The 26,487-nt window shown below is 47.8% G+C and overlaps 1 protein-coding gene across 4 annotated transcripts in view; it reads right to left on the bottom strand.

The window, feature by feature from the left end:
• Positions 1 to 26,487, bottom strand: part of NEDD4L (NEDD4 like E3 ubiquitin protein ligase) — a 93,971-nt gene that overhangs the window by 18,931 nt on the left and 48,553 nt on the right. Inside the window, exons 6-19 of one of the 4 annotated variants that reach the window (XM_088527857.1) lie at positions 22,438 to 22,488; positions 21,655 to 21,716; positions 21,464 to 21,566; positions 20,357 to 20,523; positions 18,346 to 18,478; positions 16,954 to 17,130; positions 15,347 to 15,421; positions 13,372 to 13,431; positions 8,002 to 8,133; positions 7,496 to 7,615; positions 5,179 to 5,376; positions 4,129 to 4,206; positions 2,173 to 2,227; positions 2,027 to 2,083 (exon numbers count right to left, since the gene is read on the bottom strand). In XM_088527857.1, coding sequence (XP_088383983.1) covers positions 2,027 to 2,083; positions 2,173 to 2,227; positions 4,129 to 4,206; positions 5,179 to 5,376; positions 7,496 to 7,615; positions 8,002 to 8,133; positions 13,372 to 13,431; positions 15,347 to 15,421; positions 16,954 to 17,130; positions 18,346 to 18,478; positions 20,357 to 20,523; positions 21,464 to 21,566; positions 21,655 to 21,716; positions 22,438 to 22,488 — 1,468 coding nt within the window. The remainder of the gene's footprint in view (positions 1 to 2,026; positions 2,084 to 2,172; positions 2,228 to 4,128; positions 4,207 to 5,178; positions 5,377 to 7,495; positions 7,616 to 8,001; positions 8,134 to 13,371; positions 13,432 to 15,346; positions 15,422 to 16,953; positions 17,131 to 18,345; positions 18,479 to 20,356; positions 20,524 to 21,463; positions 21,567 to 21,654; positions 21,717 to 22,437; positions 22,489 to 26,487) is intronic. The other 3 variants (XM_088527858.1, XM_088527859.1, XM_088527860.1) reach the window with 3 other exon arrangements.

Raw genomic sequence — 26,487 nt, 5'->3', positions numbered from 1 at the left:
GCCTCTCCCGCAAGATGTTTTTGGCCAAGTCAATGAGCGCTTTCCCCCTCTTTCTTGTTCAAATCACTAATGAATATATAGAGGAATGCCCGATTCAGGAGTGATACTGAGGGAACCATCCCTCTGTCAGCGACCAGCGACACCTGCTCTCAGTACACCTGGAAAACCTCTGTTTTCCTTCAAGACACCTTCCAGATATTCTCCTAAAATGCTCCTGGGAAACACATGAGGTTGGGCACGCGGAGTAGCTGGAGGATATGACCTGCTGCAGGAGGGTGAGTGAGGCTGACGTAGGTGGCTAAGGAGCAGCCGTGGGGAGCTGGAGACTGTGTTTTGTAAGGGCTGATTGAGCACTGGGGAAATTAAAGTCACTAATTACTATTCTTATTAAGCTGCCTCGAAGTTCGAATCTCAGCAGCAGAGCACTGCATCTCCCGTCTCCCGCATGACGAGTAACAGCCAGGCGGCTCCGCTGCCCGGGCCGAGCCGGATGCTCCATGCGGCCGGAGTTAACGCCCCGAGCTGCATCCGAGCGAGCCCTGCGCGGAGCCGACCCGAGCGCCGGCGCTGCGGGCGCCCTCGGCTCTGCGAGGAGCTGCTCTCACCGGGGCATTCCCAGGGAACGCTCCGAGGTTTGGCATGAAGCCAGCAGAGCCAGCGGCCTCCGTCAGAAAGGTCTGGTTATGGGCAAACAAATAAAAGCAGGAATAATGCTGAAACCTGCAGCACGCGGCGGTCACTGCGCTTCCTTATCCGCTGTGAAAGAGCCACTGCAGAGAGCGACCTCGGCACCGGAGCGGGCCCAGGCGGCGCCGCCGCAGCCGCAGGCGGAACCAGCACCAACCCCAAACGCCTTCAGCACCTGCTGTCTGCAGAGCTAAAAATGCAGACCAAGAGAGGGGCTCACCATGGAAGACGGACGCAAATACATTATTTTTAAAGGAATTAGGAAGTGTTTGGGGGATTTTGATCAATGTATACTTTTAACACTGTTTACCTTAGAGACTACCACATATGCCGCAGGAGTTTTAGAAGACTGAGAAATTAAAACTTCTCAATGGTAGGGATGTTTGGGAAGCATGCAGGTATTTTAATCAGAGAGTTTTATTCCCTTACTCATCAGTAACAGCAGGTTGCACTAATCTCTTAGATTTAATTTTCCAGGCATGTGTTGATTGAGACAAGTGTGTAATGCATAAAGAACATTAAAAATTCTGTATTAATCTTGCTCTTGAGAAGGAATATATTATTTGCTTTGTACTTAAAACTACGTATGCAATTTCAAACTTCATAGGACTTTAGAAGCAGTATTTTATAATGATATAACACAAAACTACAGATAAGCCTAAGAATTAATTTTACTGATACTACAGGGAAACTATAATATTGTCAAATGCGGATCACGGTTTCAGGTGTTCATCCTGCAAGCTTGCTGCACCAAATGTACCCTCTTCCAGTGGTTTTGTGAGCTACGTATTTCTGTGAAGACTATGCCATCAACATAAACACCTCCCTATAAAGTTGGGCTTCATTATGAAGCTAGGCTACTTTATTTTTGAACAACAACAGAGATTCACAGAGCAGTTCTGAGATGCTGTAAAAGACAAGTCTACAATGAAACATCACTTACACTAGAACTCCACTAACAGAACTGAAGAGATATTAATGGACTGGGTGCAATATAACATGCTCCAAATAAATAGGAAATAAGATCAGAACTGGCACTGCCACAAGACCTTCTCAAAGAAGTGGGAGAAAAGAGGACTCAGCAGTGTGACTTCTCCACTGCCTACACGTGGAGTTGTGGCTATATGATCTCTTCTCATCTTATTTTCTATTCCTAGTGTGTATTTTAATTTATTAAGTGCAAATAAGCCATGGGATCATCAACAACAACAACAAAGAATCCAAAATATCAACAAGAACAAAAGAAACCACAAAGAAGAAATGTTAATGCTTCACAAGTCAGAGAGGGACAAAGCTTGATGAGCCGATTAAAAGCAAGCTTTCGGTGAATATACAGTACCGTACGAGGGCACTAAGTCTCTGGTATCAATGTCTCCACATATCAACACCTGGCTTCCTAAATGAAGAGTAAAATTACAAAGCTTTCACTTCAATATTGGTTACCTCCCTTTGTCTACACATTGCAGTACCTGTGTGCTTACTTACTATGATCGATATAAAACGTTCTTCCGTCCAGGTGTATTCTTTCCTCCCAACCAGGCTAGAATTAGGGAATAAAAAAGAAAGAGAGTGAGACGCTGCCGCTCTCTCGCGGCGTGCAGCAACCCATTACCACAGCTCTTAACAGTGCTTGAAAGACATTTGCGGGGTGGGAAACACCAACGATCACAAACGCAGTATATGTCACGGCTGACAACGTAGCAAGGATCGGACAACTGCCTGCTATGCAGACAATTACATCCAGTCTATATATATACATATATATATACATCTAAATATTGGAAGTGGAAAATTCCTGCAGTAAGATGTATAACCATTTCCTCCGTCGAGGCAGCCACACAAGGGCACGCTGAGCAGGATCTCCCTGGTTGGAGAGTCGCTGCTTCCACCTCCGGAACGCCGCTGGGTCCCTGCTGTCCGTGTACTAACCAGGATCCTGCTGAAGCAGGACCAGGATGTCTAACCTAGTCCTCACGTCTTTCCTTGCCACTTCTCCCTTCTCCTACCTTCCAAACGATTGCAGTATAGAAAGAAAAATAGTGGCAGACTACATGCTGCATGGTCCAGTCCAGCACTCAGCCTCGCTCCCGCCTTCCACACAATACACAAGATTTATGATTTCATTTCAATGATCCTTGCTCAATTCTGCATCATTCACACCTCACTCAAAAATGGCTTGTTTCAACTGAGTTTAAATCTCTTGCTAAATCCAGGTATCCCTGATTTAATGGCACATTGTATCTGTTGCAATTAAGAGAATCAAGTACACTGGACATCCATTTGCTTCTGCACAGTGTCTCCTATCTAAGCGATGTCTCCCTGGAGATAAACACATGCTCAGGGTGTCTGAAAAAATACAGGAGAACAGTTATTTCCGCAGCTGTTTTCTTAAGAAACTGCTTTACTGCTGTGTTCTAATTAGTAAATGCATCCTAATAAATATGTTCATCTGAGCACAGTTTTGGATCTAATTGATGTTTCAAGACCCTGGGCCTGACAAGTTGCCAAATGGATTTGAACACAGAACAGAATCTTTTGCTAACGAGGACCCGGGCAGGGGGAATTCCGGGTGCGCTGGAGGAGGCCTCTGGCCACGCTGGTAGCAGGGGTCAGCGCCGCGCAACAGGGCTGGCCCCGGGCCCCGCTCCGGCCCTAGGCAGCACGTTTGGCTCTGTTGCAGTTCAGCGGCCACGAGCAGCGCTGCAGCCTCACGTATCCAACCCGCTTGAAACGAGGGTAACTGCCCACAGCGAGCGCTGCCTCTGCAGGGGGCTCAGCTGCTGCCGCCCCCGTGTCCCCCCGCTCCCGGACGCCACCCCCTGCGGCTCCGGGAGCCGGGAAGCGCCGTTCCCAGCGCTCCGCGACGAGCACCGCGCCGCTGTGAGCAGCGCCCCGAGCAGCGCGTTCCGGCACCGCGGACACGGCGTTCTAACAACAAGCAAAGCATCTGACATGCTGATAAACCAGTACCACACATCGGCTACAATATGAACAGATTTTTGAGATCAATATGGTGATTTTCTCTATAAAATATGGCACTGTCATTCAAACTCAGAATTTATTTACATTTTTGAGTACTGGTACGTTTTTTGAACTGGTACGTTCACAAGGCTCACTTTGAGCAAACCATTTTTCTAAAGCAGCAGTTAATTATCTAAAATCACAGAGCCAGAGACAGACTAAGGGTAAGTTTATTCAAAGCTTAGTGTTTCCTACCAGCAAAGAAATGTCCAATCGCTTCAGAACATGATGATCTAGCTTCAAAAAGCCTTAGTGATTCAGAGATCACAGGAAAGCTCTTTGGTGTCACACACAACCACAGCCTGCAGCTCTGCCTCGCAGCGATGCACAAACCCGCACACCATTAATGCAGCAACAGAGCAGCGCTCTTAGGAGAGCGGTACGTGTTGAAATACATATGCACAGGAAAGACACACTTACAGGAAGAGGGCCCAAATCATTAGGATTCAAAGAAGCTTTTGATCTCAAATGCACTGGAAATTTCAGCCGTGGATCCTCCTGTAACAGAAATCCATCAGGTTAAGTCAGAACTACACATGGAGTCTATTGCAGTATTAGCTGGAAAAGATACCTGCCTACATTAGGACTGTTCTGAAAGGTTTTTTTGGAGAATAAAATACAAAATCAAATCTCATAGAGACTACAGAGCATTTAGTGTGCAGAGGTGACCTATCAAGAAAACAAATTAAAACTGTCTGCATTGCTAAAAAAGAAGCACCATTGGCCGAGGCTGCTCCAAGCATCAAGTGTCCTGAGCACTACCCTGACTCTTCTGCAGCTCTTGTGACCTGGTACCAAACTGGCAGCAACTGACACCAGGAACTCCAGGAACAGCCCAATATTTGGGAGATACAGTTACAGGACGAATTCTGGTGGATAGAATTCTTCATTTTAAGAGTACATAAGCAATAAGTAAGCAAAATTAAAAGATTTACCTAACTAAACTAAATTAAGCTCTAGGCTGGAATTCCCAGCTCACAATTATTCCTCATCTTTCAGCAGCCAATACGCTGCAATTATTCCAAAATGCAACCATCCAGCAAGAGTAAGCAAGACCAGACATTTGACTAGAAAAATCTTTTTTTACGCGGATACAGAAGCAAGACAATATTGAGCCTGCTTCTGGGTTTCCTTTGACATTTTTTTCCTTGGTTTAATTTTTCCTTCAATTTGTTTGTTGGAAATTATTATACTGAAAGATAAAGCCCTGTAACAAAACACAAATAGAAGGGGGTCCTGATAACTGAAAAGGATGAACATGTATTACGTTAATAAAAAAGCAGAGCTAGTCACACGAAAGAGAATTACAGTCAAGCTGAATAGGAAACCTCCATCTCTCTGTGCGCCTCTGAACCCCGGGTTGGGGAATTTCAAGGATCATACTTGCATGCAAGGGTTTATCAGGTTTAAATGTCAGGCCAGCGGCATGGGCCGCGTGGCTCCGGCAGCGAGGCCCCGCGGCGCGCTCACCCAGGTGGTCGTCTTCGTGTTGTGGTCGATGAAGAAGGGGCGGCCGTTGGGCGCGATGCGCATCTCCCAGCCCGGCGGCAGGAAGCTCTGCGCCACCTTGTGCTGCGGCTTGGGCGAGTTGTAGGGCGAGGGCTGGGGGGACTGCGGGTTGGAGAGCGTGTCCTTCACGGCCCGGCGCACCGGCGAGTCCTTCATGCCCTGCGGAGACGCGAGCGTCATGGCGGCCGCGCGCCTCGGCCCGGCCCGGAGCGCCTTGGCCTGGCCCAGAGCACCTCGGCCCCGCCGCGGCCGCGTCCCCCACGCTGCCGCCAGCGCCCAGCCCGCCGCACTGGCCCCGCTCAACCCGAGCACGGCACGGCCTGCGGCAGGACAGGCGCTCCCCGAACGCGAGCCGGCACCACGCGCTTCTCAGCTGCAACGCCAGGCCAGACATTTGCACAGGGCCTTAGAAAAAGCTCCTAAAATAAATTCATTTAGGCTCCTTATATCAGTTTGCAATTGAAAATCTTGCACTTTTTTAAATTAATGACTTCCTTACTTGCTGCTGCCTTGTAACAGTGGGAGGTTTCATCTTGGCTTGTACATTCGGGCCTCTCGACAGCCTCAAAATGTGATCCTGATTTACTCATCTGGGAAAACACTGCCTATCACCACCAAACTGAAAATGAGATCTAAATATTCAGTTTTAACATTGTTTGCCTTTGAACGCCTTGGAAATTTTCCAGAAATACACGTTGGCTGATACATGATAATTGCTTGTTTTCCACTTGTTTTGCTAGTCATTAAGACTCACTAAATCTATGCATGCTTATTTAGGCCATTCTCTAATTTAACATTTATTTACTGTATTGCTTTTTTCCAACCCTATTATATTAGAAAATTAAGAGTAAACTAAGATATTTGCAAAACTATTACAGTCTTATTTGTGGAGTACTCTGCAGTATTTGGATGGAAAAAGCAGCTAAATTATAGCATACAAAAGTACTATTTAAATTTGTTCTCATTAAATAAAAGCTTTCCATATGTGTTGCACACACAAAAAAGTTATAGACACGTTTTATAATAAAAGAACAAACTATATAAAAACAAAGAAAGTTCAGCTAAAAAGCTGAACTGTTTTTTTTTCCCTTGTGATTGTAACCCTGAAGATTCTAATACTGGTAAGTCTACACCTTAGTTAAATACACAGATAAATAAATAAAAATAAGAAAACAGCTTTGTGCTTTCCAGCAGCCTTGTGGTTTCCAGGCACTGAGCGGAGCCACCAGCCCCGGCGGGACGAGCGGAACGTGCCGGGCAGCAACAGCTCCCCCGGAGCGGCGGGAAAGGCCATTGCCATGAACACGGGCTGGGTGCTCAGCCAGCGACCCCAAGAGTCCCACCTTACAGATTCCCTTAGGGAAGGAAGGGCTTCAGCTTGAGAGAGTCAGAATTTGTAATTTTCGTATATTAAATTACTGTATATATCGCCTTGAAAATTAAGTAGTTCATTTTTTAATATAACAACTACAATCATTCCACCTAAAGTAGAAACGAAAGACCCAATAACCCTACTTTTAATTTTAGTGATTTTTGGTTTAACGATTTGTTGGGTGACTGGCACAGGATCTTTCAGTATAAGGAAGAAAGAGGAATGTTGCATAAAATAAAATGAACTACGCACTGCAGTCTTCACACCGCTGCATACAGCCGCGGCAGGGAAAGGAGAGGAGCAGCAAGGAGCATGTGAAGGGAAGGGTGGAGATGGCACCAGAGTCTCTGAAGCTTTTAACAACTCCTTCTCCTCCTCACAGCCGTGTTTAACCACTTTAAAAGGTCTAACCATAGCTTCAGAAGTAAATCACAGTCTCTGACTGCATAAGAAGCTGCTACTCTTCAGCCATGTTGCAGAGAACAGCATTCAACACTGTTCTCAATTATCTTTAAGGATACTTAAAACAAGCCCTTTTGAAAGACAAGCGTAATATCAGCACAAAATCTCATTCCAGGATTTTCCAACAATCGCACGTACGATTAACAAAGAAGCCAGCGTCAAAAGAAATGTTTCAACTTGAAAAATATTTCTGATATTATAAATTTGAGGACCCAGAAGGGATCAGAACAATGTATGTATTTCAAATGGTAAAATAAGTGTTAGCTAATTAAACCAAATTATCATATGTAAGCAAGACTTTCTCAGTCAGTGTCATAGAAGTTACTACGGTGCAACATGAAGATGCACACGGAAAATCGCTAAGGAAAACTGTGATAACCAGGGCAAAGTGAGGAGGTGGGAGGGAGCGGGGAACCGAGGCAGTTCCGAAGCCGGCGCTCTCACCTCGAGCGGCGCCGACAGGGTCACGGTGGGCGAGCTGAGGCTGCGCGGCCGGCGGATCTGCGGTTCGCTCAGGTGGTTGGTGCTGCCGGCGGCCGAGGCGGCCGAGCCGTCCTCCGCGAGCTGCCTCGGGACAAGAGCACGTTAGTCCCGTGCCAGCACCGCCCTCGGCAGCGCCGCGACGCCCCAGAAACGACCTCGGCACTTCGGTTATCTATTTATCGTTATTATCTGAAGGAAACATTAAATCTAGTACTTGAAAGATCAGATCTATTATTTCATTTTAATCCCAAGCATCAACAGAACTTTCAAATTCAATCCTAAAATACTATTTGCCTCTCTGTATATCCCCTCCTTTGCGGTGATAAACTCAACCTGCATCTTCACACAGTGAACACAGTGAACAGAACCTCCTGGCGTGACAGGAGGTTTTAGAGCTTTTCCAGTTTGAGAGTCCCGCGCTCGGCACGCGCCGGCCGCCCACACGAAGGGCTGCGAGGCCTTCGCACCTGCATGATGGGCCGCGTCCACGTCGTGGTGCGGTTGTTGTGGTTCACGTAGTAGGTCCGTCCCTTCGCGTCCTTCCTCTCCTCCCAGCCCGAGGGCAGGCCCGGCGTGGTGTGCACGTAGGCCACGGACGGCTGCTCGGGCAAGCAATTACCACAGCGTTACTTTATGATTGCTTAGGAAATAAAGGCCTTCTTAAGAACATATACATATAAACCATTCTTAGATATAATATATTGAAACACATAACTATGGATTTTCATTTGATACAAGAAAGTTTTTTATTCATCTTTGAGTCAAAGCTTCTTTTCTGCCAACTGACCCTTCAGTTCCATTTGCACCCTCAGGCCCCTGCTAAGCTCCTATGTCCCCAGCTCCTCGGCTTGTGCACTACAGATCATGACAGAAAGCAATCTTATGTCGCAACGTTTTCCCTGGAAAAGGCCTGGTGTTTTTCCCGTGGCGTTGCAGGGCTGGGAGTTCCCAAGAGCACGTGTCTGGTCAGGATCCCGCAAGCCCTGACCCTGTCCCTGCAGCTTCAGCTGGATGCAGAGTCAGCCGCGTTTTGATGGTCACCAACAGTACGTTCATGGGCAGCACACGTTAAATCTGAGTCCACGTTTTTAAGTGAAAATAGGCAATTGCTATTAAAAAGCTGCTGAACAAATACACTGTCCTAATGAACATTCACTGATAACGAGGGGAGCGGACTGACGGCCATCACCTAACGCAGTAATTGCGGTGCAGGAGACGGTCCTGCAGGCCCTTCCTGCCGGGAAAGATTTCAGCTTAAACCAACTGGTGCTGTTTGTTTCTGGGACACACAAAGGAAAAAAGAAATAGTGCAAAATGAACAGCACAGCTGCTGGGGGTAAAGAGCAGGAGAGGGGTATTAATCCTGAGCCCAGCTGCTTCTCAACATGCACTGTAGCTCTTCACGTGCTTGTTGCCAGTCTACCTAAACTCTGGGTTTGTTTAATTCACTGTCTTGAATACGAGGAAATCTTAAATTTTCTTATTTCAGAAGCCTGGGAGGCGAGATGGTCGTCCTTGCCCCTCTATCGCAAGCCAACTATGGGGTGAACGGGAGCCGCTCCTCCTTCCAGTTTCGATGTGGGAGGGAGGGGAACAGACTGAACCAAGGGCCATGCAAACCTGCAAGCCAGGCAGCTTCATTCCCAACTCTGCGGCCTTAAAATACAACCAGAGTCTGCAGCTACCTGGAGGAAAAGCAACACCGTGAATTTCACCAGAGCTGGAGAGCACCCAGGGCTCGCAGAGCATCCGTAAGGACGCGAGAGCAGGAGCAGCAGCAGGAGCCTTCGCCTCCCGCAGCACGTGGGGCGCCCGAGGCCAAACCCCGGCTCCGTGTCTGTCCCGGCTGGGCACACGGGCAGGATGAGGGGGGGATCCGGTTTTTAAAACGCGCACTCGTTAACCACGTGGTCATTACACTGGGCTGCTTCCCCGCGGGGGCCCTTTTCCTCGAGGCATCGCTCGGCGCCCAGGCTCAAACCGCGGGGCCGCGGCCGTCGCTCCCTCCGCGGGACGGGTGCCCTCCTCCCCGACCAGCCAGCCTATCAGCTACAGCTTCAAGATTGACAGGCACACGCTTTTCACCACCTGCATCTGAAATGCTGCTCCAAAATATATTTGGTTTAATTATTAGATTGATCACATTAAAATATATACTCATATTTTACATATCAGGAGTCTAAAATGCCAGCAGTTGTGGTTTATCCTTTCAGCATCCCGGCTGCAGCGGCACGAGCGGCATCGAGCCCAGCTGTCCTTGCCACAGGACAGAGGACCAGAAGCTGCTCAAACTCCCGAACTTTTGTGCAGGACTCACTTCATCGTTAACAACACCAACCAGTTTAGAAGTAGGTGACTTTGTAGCGCTAAAAAAAATGAAGGAAATGGCCCTCATAAAGGTGATTTTACCATCAATCCTGATATTTTCATTAGCAGTGTAAAATAATTCCCAGGAAGATTTGAAGACAAGCACACGCACTGTGAGAAAGAAATAGTGTCTTATCCTTCTTGTCCTGGCTTTACGTCCAGCGAGCTGGGCAGATTGGTGGGGACCTAACCTCTTTTCTAGGGTGTCCCCCGAAGCCTTGAGACCCACGTTAAAGCAGCCCAGGGACGGCACCAAGGACACGGAGCAAGTTCCCAGCAAGGCCCGTGGGAACGGACTGCACGGAACGCCTGGGAGAGCAGCACTGAGTGCAGGGCCCCTTTCAGCACACACAAAAGGCAAAGAAGGAGTCGAGGACAAAGACCCGGAACAGGTTAGAATGAAGAACGCGGAGAATCTGAATGAAGGCAGTGAGAACACTGCGCCTTCCTGCAAAGGGGACAGCGGACCACGAGGCGGGTGGTGCTCACGAGCTGCGGATGAGGGTGCTGGAAGGTGACTTCTTGGCACCACCTCTCACTAAAACCAAGGGAAGAACCAGCCTGGGAAGCTACGAACTCCTCGCGCTGCTGAGAAACCGATTCTCAGGGTTAACACAAGCTTTTGGTTTTAGAAGGTCTTTCTGACAAAGAAATAACTGTGATGACGACCACACTCCTAAGGGAAAAAAGCTAAGCATTTTCAATGTAAAAACTTCTGCTTCTTGTAATTAATTTAAAAATCCAACACCCTGAAAAAAGTGGTAATTCATACTTTTATCATACTACTGCCTTTTCCTCTTCCTTGATCTTTCAAAGAAATAGTAGCATTGGTCGATATCCCATATCCTGGGAATTCAGGATATGTTTTCCTCTTGCCCTAATCTGTCACGGTTATCTCTAATGCATGATACTTAAATATATATATAGTGTGTTGGATAGCTTGATACAACAGTTATTTCTATTTCATGGCTGTGTACTTACAATATTTATTTTTAACATGAAGTATTCTCTATCAAATTATGTGTGTATACTCCTTAAGAAATATCTGCCAAAAGTGGTGAACTAGAAAATGTTTCTCCAAGTTTAATTAGCAAGATGTATCATTCAGACAGTTTGACGCACTAGAACCCAGAAAGTTTTATCGCCACAAAGCAGTAAAAGATACTCAAAAGAATTGAAATTAAAATCATCTGAGAAATAGCACAAGTAGATTATTAACTACATCGTGTTTGTATTCATTTGAAGGAAAATGCTAGATTAGATTAATATACTGCAATTCCTGTCTGTGCTTCACATTCCTCAGACCTCTTGCAGACTCCTGCTGAAGTCAGCATATTTGTTTTTTTAATGGAATTGCACAGGCAACACAGTGAGCTGGAACACTGCCTAGCTCATCAGGAGCGGAAATGGGAAAAGACCAGGAACGGGCCAGTTCATGGGTATCAGCGACACCGCTCGTCAGCAGGGCTGATGAAGCGGGTAAGCCACAGCCGGCGGAGGAGCCCACGGACACGCTGCCCTCCTGGAGGGCTCTGCGGCCTCCCGCTCCTCGGGGCTGGCCGCAGAACCCAGCAAACCCAGCACGAGCAGGATCCGGGGGGTTTCCAAGCCCCGGCTGCCGCCTGGACCCAGTCCCCAGGCCGTGTGTGCGTTCACATTAGCTAATTAACAGAGTGAGAGCGGGCGGACAGCGACTCCCAGGCGTGCTGGACCCCAGCCTGCCCGCTGCAGCCTCCAGCTCCGCGCGCAGGGGCTGTCAATGCTGTCCGCAGCACAGAGCGCACAAAAGCCGTGGGCAATTCAGGCATTTGCAATTAAAAACCCTAATCATTTGGTGCTAATGCCACACACTATTCATAGCATGGTGTAACGATCAGCCTCGCTTGGCGGGTGCCATGAGGACAGGGAAACGCAACAAAAAAGCCCTGCCCAAGCACACGCAGCCGCCGTCGCCCTTGTGCCGGGCGCCGGGAGCCCATCGCGGAGCAGCGGCCGGCGGGAGCGCGGCCGGGCCCTGCCCAGACACCGGCCCAGCTCGGCCGCTGCCCCCAGCAGTGCCAGGAAACACGAGCCAGGGCCCAGGCCAGGGTGCCGGGCTGGAGCAGACGGTGGGGAGGAGAGGCTGCGACGCGAGCGTCATGCTGGTGTCCTGCTCCGCCTGCTCCTACCGCCTGAAACTGCCACAGAGGAGCGGTGCTCTGGAGACTTAGAGAGCCACGCAAAGCCGGGGGGCCGTTAGCGGCAGATCCACCAACCCCAGCGCGCGCCGTCACCCGCAGCCCCGCGAGGCGCCTCGCTGCACGCCCTCGAGCACCGCGTCCCCGTCCCTGCCGCCGGCTCGGGCCAGGCGCCGCCAGCGCCGCGAACCAGGCACGGCCGCGGCCTGAGGGGCCATCCCCGGCCCCACGGCCACGGCCCCAGCCCCACATCCACCGCCCCAGTGCTGCTAGCGAGCAGCGTCCGTCGCAGCTACCGCAGCCATGAGCCACCACGCGGCGCCTCCACCACGGCCCGGAGCGCCTGCAAACACAGCACACGCCTCCACAGCGACGGGTACGCCACACGGGTCTGCAGGGACACCGAAATATCCCTGTTTGCAAGAACGGGGTATAGGGTGTGTTCTCGAAACAAAATACTAGCAAATACATACCGTTGTGAAGTAATGCATCAGTACCCAAATTAAAAGCTGAAATTACCACACACAAATATGAAATATGACAATTCTAAACTATATTTGTTTCCCTGAAACATCATATAGGAGTACCTATATTCAGAAAAGTTAATTATCACAGTTATTGGAAAATGATTTCTTTGAAATAACTTGCTTCAGACTGATATTTAATCCCTTTAAAAAAGCAGGGATGTTTTTGATGGAGGCAAATATAAATTAAAGCTGCTTTCTTTGATTTACGCTTTCAATAAAGCACTTGGATTGATGTTTCAGAATGAAATTCAGATTGAAAATCAGCCTTGGACTTTTGACTGGCTACTGGAAAATGAAAGCTGGCAGTTCAGACGACCATTAAGCCTGATGTGATGCACAACTTTATCTCCACAGTTCTCCAATTAAGATCTACTTGAAGAGTTAAAACGGATTAGGCCAACGGAGAGCAGGAGACAGAAGTTAAAAACGTAGCCACGTGTGTACTGATTCCAAGTGTCTCCCTGATGCTTTCAGTACAGGATTTAAAGAACTAGGCATTCTCTCTCTCATTTTTAGAGGTTTATGGTATTTCCTTATACTTCGTTAAAATTGGGTGGTATATCTGCAATACTCAGTTTAGTATTAGAGTGAAACTGCAGTATTTATTACCTAAAAAAATTCAAACATAAAAAAAATGCAAATATAACTATAGATTTAATGGTTATATTTCATTCAACATAGTGCAGCTTTGTGAAAAATTGTCCATTGCTGTATAAGACCTAAAGCATTTTATTTACAGATAGTGGTTGATAAAGAATATTATTACCGTTGCTTCCTCACCACCTGTGACAGTTGAAGAACGAGCTCTCCTAGATGGACCACTCTGCTGTCAAATGACAATTAATGTTACAGATAAGTATATTCAGTGATGGAGATCACAGACTACTCTCATATCTTTAGGAAGAAAGAATCACAGATACCCTCAAGCTTGTTAATGGAGAGCGATTAGACTGAAATAATGCAAAAATAACAGCAAAAAAAAAGTGAAGACATCAATCACTGATGACCCAGTCAGAATTTTACACATAAAACATGGAGGGAACTAATTTCAAGGGTTCTAATATCCAACTTCATATGTTCAGTACTGCTAATGATGATACTGAGAACGTTTACTCAATGAGTTATATGGCTAAGGTTGTTCTGAGGCACAAACATATTTTGCATGTTCTCACTGATAAACAAATATGGATAAACTCTGGTCATCAATGAGTACAGAGAAAAAGTCAAAAAAAATCAAAGGATTTCAAACAGTATTTCAAAATTTCAATGGGGATTAAGAAAGTCAAGAACAGCAATTTGTTTAGAAAGAAAGCAGTGTGAAGCTGCTAGAATATAAAGTATTATTAGTCAGTAAAGATTAAAAATTGGTCAAATCAGGTAACATTCTCATTTCAAGGCAATGCTTTAAATTCTGCTGTTTTCAACATTTGCTAATGAAATAAAGTTTCTACAATAATCAACCGAAAAATACATCACAAGTAAGCCCAATCGGATCACATCAGGTAGAGAGTTTTAAAGAGAGGAGGAGAACACCCCTGGAACAGACTGTGAGAGGAGGCAGCTTCTGCTAGAGATAGGACAGCTTTGGAGTGATTGTGCTGGAAACCACAGTATTTTTACCCAGAAAAGCAGGGAGATGGATAATACTTCAGAAGCACTACTTTGATCAACAGTATCTGCAAAGCAGCAAAGAAGCAAAAACTTCTAAAATACATGAAAACACAGCTCAAAGAGAAAAGCAGCACAGTGGCTGTAAACGTCTGCCCAGCACCAACAGACAGCAAGTGAAGGAGAGACATCAGCTTTAGTTATGAACTTACTAGTATGTTCTACTTAGTATTTCCACTGCAAAATTGCATCATCTTTTTTATTTGTGGTTTCATATGCAACATATTTCTAAAAATTTTCCAAAAAATTCTAGAATAAGTTTTTCTGAAAAAAATATATCATTTGTTTTACCAAATTGTTCTGAAACACCTCGACTAACCTCATTCAAAAGCAGATCTTAGGAAGGAAAAAATACACAGAACCTGCTACCCCTTAGCATGAAGAGGTCACGAGTGGGACCACTACTTTTGTGAAAAATATGTTAGCACCTTGTCCTGGGTCTATTTAAGGGATCTACATAAACGCTTCACTTAAATGAATTCGGAAAAGAAAAGCTGCTTGCTTCAATCGCTCAGATCATGCAAGTACAACAGATGGTATTTCACGGAGTTCTGTTGTACAGGGACCATCACAAAAGGGATTGTTATATTCAGACAGGTAAAACACGAACCCATTTTTAAAGTTCTTAGTGATTTCCTTATGTCACATTTATAATTCTGTTCACACTTGGGAGTACCTCTTCTTAAGACTATCTACAGCAGTCTAATGTTTTGGCTCGTGTATTCCAAAAAGCCATTTAGAGAGCACGAATGCGGGTGCCGGGAGGCCCTGCGGCCGCCGCGGCTCCCAGCGCAGCCGGCGTCTCCGTGCGCGCGCGGCCCCGTGCGGGGCAGCCCGGGCAGCCGCGGCGCCGTGCTCGCGGCCTCGCTGCTTCTTCCTGCTCTACAGATCTCACCATTTGACCTGCTGGTCGTGATGATGTTAACCTGGTATATGTTACTACTTGGGATAGCCAAATGCCCACACCAGTAACTGATCTAGATCTGAATTCAAAGGGAAAGGAGATGATTGAGTGATTCAGAACCAGAAAATATTCAAACCAAAACAAGAAATAAAATTTAGCTTTGCTTTACCAAGGATAACTGAGACTGTTCGGCAACTGTGTCCGTTACGCTGCAAGATCTCAGTCTTGAGGAAGGATCTCTTTGCTGGAAAAAAAAAAGAAAGATACCTTTAAGTTACACTGCCACAACACATATGTGAATTTCACCTGCATGTTTTTAGTCTTAATATTGATACAGAAACTGGCAAGCAATCAAAAACACAGGTTCTCCACACTCCACCTTGGAAGGGTGGTTGGACACTGGAACCAGCCACCTAGAGACTGTGGTGTCTCCATCCTTGCACCAAGCCCCACCTGGACATGGTCCTGGGCAACCTGCTCTGGGTGACCTTGCTGGAATGGGGTTGGACCAGGTTATCTAGAGAGATACCTAAAAACCCAACACTTAGGCGATCATGTCACTGTGCAGTTTTGAAACATCCCCATGGATGGTACCAGTTTCTCAAGGCATTAGGCATGGCCTGAACAGTCATTTTTTGTTACTCTCATGAGAAATCTCATAAAATGGAAAAAAAAAAAACCCACCCAAACCAACATTTAAAAAGCTTTTCCCTTCAAACTGCCTTCTCTCTTGCTTGCATTAACAACCAGCCTCTCCAGAACAATCTTGTAACTTGCATTTGCCACATTTCACATAGCAAGCCCCTGTTTCAGATCAGCATGCACCTTCAGAAGGCCCCATACCTCTCACACTATTTGCACTGCTGCTAAATCAGTTTTGGTGAAGAAACTGAGAATTTTTTTTTTTTCCCTTTTACACAGAAATAGGGAGGCTTTGATTCCTGCGGCAAGTCCCATGTGTATAAACAGGTCTTAGGTAATTCTTAAACATATTGTTTTGTATAACTTACATATCATTTTTTAAAATCAGAGAGTAATTACTCTTTCCTGGACATTAATGGTATGAATAAGAATGCTCTTATAAATAAGCAAATGACCCAGGGCATTTATAACAACTGACGGGTGCTCACATGCACCATCGACAGACAGGGAAGCAACACTGCAGCAAACTATTTAAGAGGCATACGAGAACCATTGGCTCTTACTCAAAAGTGCCATCAGTCTTAAAAGCATATTCCGTTGAAAGATGAGAAGGTTAAAAAATTATCTATTTCTTCTATGTTAGGCTAAAAATTAATATGACAGGATTTGTCTGACAAATGCGGTGAGCAGCAGTTTGAAATGTGTTCTGGTATTACACAGATATATGAGGGCACAAAATCATTGCAAGACATCTATTGCAAAGGTTCTTTGTGGAGAAGGGTCAGCATTAGCACTTCTTCCTCTTTCCTTTGGGAGAGTCCTAGCTTGATGCTCCCTAGTACTGGATGACATATTTTGTTTCCCTGTATGAATAACTGGGTATAACTGGAGTAGACTCTGAAGTCAAACTCACGCAGAGGAAAATATGAAACCTGAAGTGAGGAGCTGTTAACTGTTCTTTAAGGCAGCTTGTTCTACGGTAAATTTCGGATGCATTTTTGAAGACACATTTAACTTGCATGTGCTTAGATTTCCCTAAGACAACCGTCCATGTAAATGACTTAGACTACATCCAACTAAGCGAGGATTACAGCACTAGAGGAGCGTACAGAGAAAGCAGAGCACGTCACGTACAATCAAAGAGCTGAGTTGTTCCCCGTTGGAGTCGGGAGCGACCTGGAGCCGGCGGGTCAGCTCCTCGGACAGCTCCTGCGGGCTGGTTCGGGACACCGGGGACGACGGAGGGGGCGGCAGGGACAAGCTCAGGGAATCTCCGCTGGCACCTGCCTCCTCCGAAATGGTTTCCCAAGGCTGGCAAAAGAGAGAAAAACAGTCCTGCTTAGCACTTGAGAAGGAAGCCGAGTCTCCTTCCAGGACGCCTCCAGGCCTCGCTGCATCAAAAACAGGCGTTTCACTTATTTCTGCAGTACCAAGGGCTACCGAGAGCCGCAGATGGGCTTGCTGTCAAGTGAAACAGGCTGCATCCTCAACGCTGCTTTCAAGTCTACTAATGGGATTAGTATTAAGCGAAATAAAACAGTCCCTAAAACACAAAAAGCCTTCTCCCCCCTAGGAAGCAGTCATGGGGTTAAAAACAAAGAGTTTTCATGTTGTCTTCAGATGGTCTTCATGATGGAGACTGAACAATGCTTTATAATTCAAAAGACAACATGTTGTTGAAATGTTAACTAAATTAAGTAAAAAATTAGCTACCATTATATATATGCTATTTGAAATTGCGTTCAAAATGTGATTTTCAATTCAAAATAAAATGTCTAATAAAATATTCCTAAGTATTTAAAAATCAGTTATTAGTAGCTGATGAGTGCAATAAGACTTAGCAATCCATATTTTGCTCTGAACAATATTAACTGAACCAAAGATAATGTTAACAAATTGTCTCTGACTAGTAAAATATTCCTTAAGATTGAACGCTATTAGTTTTGAACAAGAAGCTCACTTAAGCCAACAAATATTTAATAAACTTCATTTAGTCTAATTGGAAAGTACACAAACACACTGAGAAGCAATATCTTAGAATTCTAAAAAAAAAAAAAAAAAAAAAAAAAGTGAAAAAAACGTTTTTCCTCACTAACTCCAGACACTAAAGAAAATCGAAATAAATGGCAGTTCCAATCACCTGATAATATTAACTTATTACAAAATAACCACCCTGCTCCCAGTTTCCCCACTCCTGGAACTCCTGTAACTTTTTTCCACAGTTTTTCAAAACAGAATATTGGGAGTGTTTCCATCAAGCCGTTTGTACCAACAAGGCCTGGCGCTGTAGGTATTTGTCCTAACATCAGCCTTGTGTTTAGTACCATGCATCCAACATCAGTCACCCATAAACACAGGCGAACTTGAACACACGGCTCGCTCTGGGACTTTATTCCACCGTGCAATCTTATTTAGGTAATTTCCGCAGTAACTGGGTAAAAACTGCCCTGCACTTAGAGCAAGCAGCTGGCAAACGAGAAGGCCAGCGTGGCGCCGGGTGCCGCGGGCACCGAGGGCCGGACACACCTCCGGAATGTCTCCGCTCTCCATGGGCTCCGGCTCCAGGTCCTCGCTGATGTGCCGCCGGGAGCGGAACCGCCTGTGCGCCGCCTCTTGGTTGATCTGCCTGATGTTGTTGTCCGACTCCGAGCCCACATCGCTGCACGGCGGCAAGGGAAAGACGGGGAGAACAGGAAAATAACGCAGGTTACACGAGAGCACGGCACGCCGGGCTGGAAGCACCCGCTCGCTCAGCGCCGCGGCCGCCTGCGGAGATCCCGCGTCCCGGTGCTTCCCGAGGCGCCGCCGCCCCGGCCCTTCTCGGCATGCAGCGGGCAGCACGAGGAGGCAGCAGCGCCCGCGGGGACAGGGCCTGCGGCCCCGGGGCGGTGCTGCTCAGGGAACTGTCCCCCACGGGCACTCTGCAGGGCACGCGTGTCTCCCGCATCACGCACCGTGAGGCAGGCACCGCGTCCTGGTGACACCGCGGGAGCTGCGTGACGCGCTGCAGCGAGAGCACGTGCATCCCACCGCAGCCTCGCGAGACGCGCCCTGCCCCGGCTGGCCCGCAAATTCCCAGGAAGCAAAAGCCAGACAGCACCGTCCTCAGCTTCTCTGGAGAGGCTTCCTCTCCTCATTATGGCGACAGAGGACAATCAGGCCATTCAGTGTGCTCAAGAACGCTACCATCTCTCTCTTTACTAAGGTTGGAGTGACAAAGTTCATCAGTAGCAACCATGCACTTTTCAAACCTTTCTGGATTTCACTAATACCGCAATGTTTAACGTAGCTACTGAATGGTTCAAACAAAAGCTATGTCAGAAGACTAAGAGAGAAAGACTAAACAGACTGAGGTCCTTTCTTGCTCTTGTATGCTAGAGTTGAAGCAAGAAAAATGTCTCAAGTGTTAAGAACCAGTTGATAAATATTAGCTGAATGTTTCAGAGAAGAACAATTTAATCGGTCCTTCTTCCTCTCACCTTTTCCTGATGGCACTAAGTAAATGCTGTGTGACAGCAAAGTGCTATTTGCAAATGTCTTCTGAGAGGAGACGTGCAGGAAGCCCCCTGCATCCCCCACCCCGTGCCCTTTCGGAGCGCGGCAGGAGACGGGAACGGCCCTTCCGTGCAGCGACCACAGATGCCCCGTGCGGCAGCAAAGCCGGCCCAGGCGCAGACGAGGACTGCTCCCTTCTGGGGCTGCCCAGGCTGCCGCCGATGCCCCGGGGGTCCCCGCGCCGCGGGCGCTCGCCAGACCCTGCGCACGGAACCGGCAGGCGCAGCCGGGCCGCCGCCCGGGCTGCCCGCGACGCACATCCACCGCTTACATGAACACGACCTTCGGCAGGAAGAACGAAGAACTATCTTTGTTTTCATAAAGCTGAACGCGAGGGCGGAGTTGGAACAAATGGAAACCCCAAACATTTCACCTTCCTGGTATTCTTCCAAACAGTCAAAGTGCAGTGGAAGGGGCCTCAAATCTCATTTCACATCAGCTGTGCACAGCCTATGCACGTCTCCTATGCACAACCGCAGCAGTCCATGCAGTACTCGCATGTAACAGTCCTGCTCCAAGGCCAGGAGAAGCCTGTCAAGGTGCAGTGTCTAGAGCAGGGTTATCAAGTCACCCATTTAATAAAGATTTCCTAATTGCTCCCTTTCTACCAAAGATGAAATAAGGTCTGAAAAACCTGAGATCACTGGGAACCTCCAAAGTCAATGAGCACCAAGATGAGGTCACCTCCATGGGTCTGACCCCGTCATCAAGACAGAAAGACGCCTACTGACTTCAGTGGAATTGGTGCAAACTTTGTGTGTTTTTACAGGTTTTCTTTTAAACACATAAGTTTTATTTTGAATTTTTACCACTTAACAATATTGCTTCTAGCCTTCGCTCCAATTAGCAAGGCCATGATTCATGGGTTGATAAACCTTGAAGTTCTAAATTCAAAGCAGTAATGCTGGTCTGAACAAAAAAACACTACCCTTATGGCTAATTTGGCACACCCCACTAATTACCACGTTACACAGCCACGTACATTAAACTTGGTCGGTGCCACTGAGTAGTCCTGTTGTTGTGGTTGACATAGTAGGTCCGTCCCAGGTTGTCCACCTTCTCCTCCCACCCGGGAGGCAGCGGAGGAGGGGGGAGCTCCTCCTGACGCTGAGATGCAGAGTCACTGGAATCCACCACATCCCATCCATGCTTGGAAATGGGAAGAAGAAAAAAAAATCAAGTTGGAGAAGTTACATCATTGCTACTTATATCACCGCATAGGTCCAGACTCTGAAACTTTCCAAAGTGACGTGTTCGTGCACAAATAGTCACTTAGAGTGACCTACAGTGTGCCTCATTTCAACAACAAAAATCCCTAAAGTCTCATCCATCTCTCACAACAGTGATGCCCAAACCTACCTGGCCAAGGGCTGGTGGTGGCCGGCGCAGGTTCCTGTCCTGGAAGCCAGATGGCAACACCTGATAAACGTGGGGTTTCTTCCCCTGCCTCACACTGCACGGGCCACAGTTTCTCCTGTCATTCCCACTGCCTACTGCAGTTCAATTAGAAGGGAGAATATTCCCTTCCCCCATTCCTCAAAATTAAATCAGAGCTATAAGTGTCTAAAAGCATTTCACCAACATCTTATGGGAGTCATAAAAATGCACTTCTGACACCAAAACAGTCAACATTATACGGAAAGAGAGCAACTCCCATGCCAGGAGAGCAGCACTGCACTCAGCTGCTGAAAATGAACTTCTGGAGGAAAAACTCTTGCCTTCCTAACAATTAACAATTACGAGATATATTTTATACATAAAAGTATCTGCTTACTAAATCCCCGTAAAAATATACTGGAACCTTTTACATTCCTGATACCTTATGTACCAAAGACATTTCAGGTTACATTTAGAAATTTCTTAATGCATACAAATGCCAGATTTAGCTACTTTTGCTGTGTGTGTAATTACATGTAATTTTCATACACATCTCTGTATGCATATATATCACAGAAGTATTTGGTATGCACACACTCCTCCCGGTGTGTTGGACCTGTCAACGTAAACTGTCCCTGCCTCTCTGATGCCCCGGGGGCATCAACAGCGCAAAGAGGCCGGGAGAGCAGCGGGGTCCCGGTTTAGGCCCTACCTCAGATTCCTCCCTCTGGTCGCTGCCGTCTTCCTCTTGGCCGCCGTTTTTGGGCATATAAGCCATCTTCAGCCTCAAGAAACCCTTCACACGCGACTTGTGGCTGCAAGGCAGGAGGACAGGTCATTGGCTGCAGCCAGCAGCCGGGAAGCACGAGATGCGTCTAGGTAACCAGCCCAGCAGCCCCTCACCTTCTCGGTCGGAGAAGGAAATCCTTAAACGTGTACGGCCTTTCCATGGTTGGGTCTTCCGTCTGCAGCATTAAGAAAATGGCAAATTAAACACCTTGCCCGGAACTTCGGGGACGCACAAGGCACATTCACAGCACAGAGGCAGCAGAAACGCTGGAGGAAACGTCCTGACCCCCGGGGTATTCGTCACCTGCCGCCACGTCTGAGCCAACAAGAGCACGTCCAAATACCCATGGCCAAGTGAAAGCCACTATAAAGCATTCCCACAGCAACGGCCATCAACAGCGAGAGGACAAATTTGGGAGAAACAAAACATTCCTGCTAAAACCGACACTTCTATTTTGATGTAAACATTTTTAGTACCTTCCACAATTGCCACGTTCACACATCCAACACAAAACAAACTCTCCCACTTTCCACACGCCATAAACATGCTTAACTTCTACAACATTTACTAAACGCTAACGGAAACCAAAACTCTGTCCAAGTTGTTAGTAATATAACATTATAAATATAGTAATATACAATAAAATAGAAGAAATTACTTATGACAAGTATAAAAAGTGATATATATATATACACACATTAAGAAAATAAAAAACTTTGTGAATAGAAATGTGCTTTTGGGGTTTTTGTTGTAAAGAAGATGAAAATCAGCTAACGGCTGCCTGTGCCCACGGATTTCCAACTGAAGGGCTTTCTGCAGCGACCGGGGCCGCTTTGCAGCACAGGGCAGCGCAGGGCACGCCGCCGCCGAGCGCCCGCGGCGCGAGCAGGGCTTACCGGGAGGTGGCTAAGCGGCACATCCACCTGGCCCAGGAAGTCGTCTCTAGTCTGTGAAAGGGGGAAAAGCAGAAAGAAGAGTCATTTCACCTCTATGGTCATCTTTAAATCAGCAAGAGCAAAAACGAAAGAGAGAAAGAGCAACTCGGCTGCAGCGAAGCAAGAACAACGACGGCTCCGGATCATTATTTCAGCAATAACCAGGTTGTTATTTTAGCCATAGCTGGTTTCTACCCTTTATAAGCGCAAACCACGTGCAACAAACAATTTCTCTGCTTCGCTCAGCGCGCGCTTTCTGCTCGCCCGCGGCCGTCGCTCAGTCCATAGTGTGCTTGTTAAACACTCGAGTGCTTCCCCCAGTGTTTGCTCTGACAACTATGCCTAATTCAATGCACCAAGTAAAAACCCATTCTTCCATGAATTACAGTTGCACAGGCATCTGAAAGATGAACTCAAATTACCATCTACCATGCAGGCCAAAAGGTCCATAAGAGAATTCATGTACAAACCTGATGATGATCTTGGGAGTAGGAAAAAGCCCAGGCAAAACAGAACTGCACAAACTGCAGATATATTCCCCCCAGATAAAAACTTTACTAGGCAGAAACAGATATTAAAATTAAAAATAAAATAGTGACCCAGAAGGAGTCACTAGATGCATCTGGTCCGTCAATGTGAATCCCAGGGTACGTGATGACCGCAGGAGTGAACCAGTGATGAACCCGTTTGGGCAGGTAACATGGTTTTGTGCTGCTGTGATACCATGTCGAGTACTAAAGACCTCAAAGCACCAACAGCACCTGGTAGTATCCAGGAAGTCAGAACCTGCAATGAACTGCCAGAGCTGATGGCCACTGAGTTAAGACAAGCAATGGAAGCACCTTGTGTTCAGAACAGATTTACTCCCACTGAAAACGCAGCCCCTGAAGCAAAACCGCAGTGCCCTGTGGCGGTCTCAGCAGCACGGACCCGGCCGGCGCGCGGGACGCGGGACGCCCACGAGCTCTCCGCAGCTCCCGCGCCACCCCCATGCTCTTGGCTCCTTGACCGAGCTGCTTGCAAAGCACCATGAGATACTCTAGAAAGTATTTCCTGGCAAAGTAAAGTCTCAAGTCAATTCTATAGCCAATAAAACAATTAATGACTCACAATTTGGCAACCGAAAAGTGCCAATAAAATGCAACTCCAGGCTTCCGGTGCAGAGCACGCATGCCAGCACTCCATTATAAACAGTTTCCAGCACGAGTGATGACAGAATAGGTCCCATTCCAAAATTCACACAATCCCAGAATGGTTGAGGTTGGAAGGCACCTCTAGGGATCACCCAGTCCAGCCCTGCTCCAGCAGGGACACCCAGAGCACGGGGCACCCGGGCGCATCCAGGCGGGTTGGAGATCTCCAGGGCAGGAGCCTCCACAGCCTCTCTGGGCAGCCTGTGCCAGGGCTCGGGCATTCCCCCGAACCCGAATGTCACTGGTTTTGTTCACCTTGCCTATGTCCGAGGCAACAACTCGTGCTACCTATGGCAGCAGTGCGGAAGACCCAGGCCAGCTGAAGGCCAGCCGGGTTTGTGCAGACGGTGCTGGACGCGCGCTCGGCTGGCCCATACACGTGTGTCAGCGCGGAGTTTCGGCAAGGCTGCTTCAAAGCCAGGAGTGCCACAGGAACAGCCTGCCCGCATGAGGGCCACACACACCAGCGGGATGAAGCCAAGGGACGTGGCGCAGGGTGACCCCGGCACGATGGCTCCCGCAGGCGACAAGCGCAGGGGCCTGGGCTGCAGTGCCCGGCTCTGCTCGGGACCTTGGGCACCGCTGTGCAACCAACCCAAGGTGCAGAGGAGACCCCCGTGGCTCCTCTGGCCACCCGCTCCCAGGCGCGCGGGGAGAAGGAACACGAGGACTTGGCAGGGCTGGCAGAGCGAGAAAGGGGCCTGTGGAGCGTGAAGCAGCACACGCTGCTGTCACGCAGGGGACGCCTCGAGCAGCACCAGCGCCCGCACCCTGTCCCCGAGCACCCGCGTCTGGTCCACGCTCACGCCCAGCCACCCGAGGGGCTGGCACACTTCCAGCAGGAGCCATGCGCGCACGGAGCGCGCTGCCGTCGTGGGGTAACTTACAGCCTTTACGAGCGCCCGGAGGGCATCTCGGCCACGTAGCCCCTGGGCCGGCTGCGGTGCAGGGCAGCACCAGTGTCTGCTCCCGCCAGCCAGTCCAGCCCCGGCTGCGACACATGGAGACGCTTCCTGGCACCTCGCCCTTCTCGGCAAGCTTTAACACAGCCCGCCTCACGTCCAGGAGGAAAGTCAGCCCTGCCTGCCCTGCCCCGCACGGGGACCAGCTCATCCTCCACCTGCCGGCGGGACCCACAGGGGCCCAAAACGAAACCGGGGAAAGTGCAGAGTCGGGGCACCCAGGAGAGCCCTCCTGCCTCTTCCTAACGCCTTACCTCCATATTGCTCTGTATGTATCATATCCACAGCGGTAGATATAATACATATATTTTAAATATTATATGTTAGTATATATAATGCATTGGTGTACATATAGTATGCATTATAATTATTATATATAATCATAATTATATGTGATCTGGTCTGCTAATTGTTACTGCCTTTTGCTCATCTCTAACAGCAGTCACATATATGTATTTGTATATACATGTATATATAAAATGCATACACATTAAGCAGCGTGCCTTGCAGCACTGCTTCCTCACGCGGCGACGGTATCTGGCCCTGTGCGATGCCTGGTCCGTGCGCGGGGGAGCCGGCGGCTCCGGACCCGGCGGCTGCGGACCCTGGGATCCTGCGGGATGCGCCGGCTCCGTGGGAGGAGCAGGAATGTCAGGCCTCTCCTGTGCCAGGGTATCCTTGCTTTCAAACATGTATTTAACTCAACACAAATATGTAATAACACCTCTAATGCTATGCTCGTAGGCATAAATAACCAGGTTACCTTAAAATTCATTCTTGCTTTAAGGTCCCGCTTGCTTACAATTTACCCATCACTTGAATGTCTTCCGCAGTATGTTCATGTAGGCTGCTGGGATCTGACTGTTGAAATGACATTTCCAAAGGAATGAAGCTTTGCCGATGGACACGGGATGCCACAATCAAGGATTCGCTCAGAGTCAGTCTCTGCACCAGCTCTATATATGCTATTCATTCACCTTCTATGATACTGATTTTCAAAATAAAATATATACGGCATTCATCAAAATGCAACGTGTGTCCAGGGAAAACCACCTCCCGCCCCTTGCTGTTTACGATACGGGATATCAGCCCCGCGACTCCCAAATAACCTGCCGCTTATTTATAGCCGCCCCACGCGCCGGATTCCAGGAGGCGCAGACTGCCACCCGCGTGCCAAGTTTACATGTTTGTCATAGCAGGGCATTAGCTTTAATATTAAAATCCCTATTTTGTAGGAGAGCGCCATAAGAACGCTACTCCTGCGAGGGCACCGGCGCAAGGTCCCCGGAGCCCGGACATGCGCTCCAGGCACGTCCCCAGGAAGGATTCCTGCGTCGCAGCCCCCATGGCCCTGAACAGGACCAGCTAACAGATTTTTATTATGGAATTTTCTTCCCAGCAACTATTGGAAAAACCTGGCAACACTCATTGCTTTTAGAGGATTTAACGCGTTTCTGCCTTAATACTGGCAAATACCAAGCACCTCTGTAAAGGAATTGGTGGTTCAGATCTCCAGCATTTTATTTAGACATTAAGTTTCTGACTAAAAAACAAATATTCCTAATTACTGTTATCTTCAAAGCTATTTATCTAGAAACAATAGCTTTCTCAAAGATTGCTTTAACCTCCAAATTCAGCAACCTACAGATGTTAGAATTTAATTTGACATAAAGCGCAAATAGTGCAGACCCTAGTTTGCAAGGAAAATCCATACGAAAATTAAGAATATTATGAAAAAAGGTCAAGCCAGCTAGGCAAAGAACCATGGTGGATTTTCCTCCACAGCTGTGTTTGCCAAGCACAAGTGGGGCAACATAAACTGGAGCAAGGTGCAGACCTGCAGGGCCACCATCACG

The sequence above is a fragment of the Tinamus guttatus genome, unplaced genomic scaffold, assembly GCF_059628265.1.
Source record: "Tinamus guttatus ecotype Peru unplaced genomic scaffold, ASM5962826v1 Tinamus_guttatus_pri_ptg000293l, whole genome shotgun sequence".
Classification (NCBI taxonomy): domain Eukaryota; kingdom Metazoa; phylum Chordata; class Aves; order Tinamiformes; family Tinamidae; genus Tinamus; species Tinamus guttatus.
The sequence above is the reverse complement of the archived record's forward strand: the minus strand, read 5'-3'. Positions and strand labels throughout refer to the sequence as shown.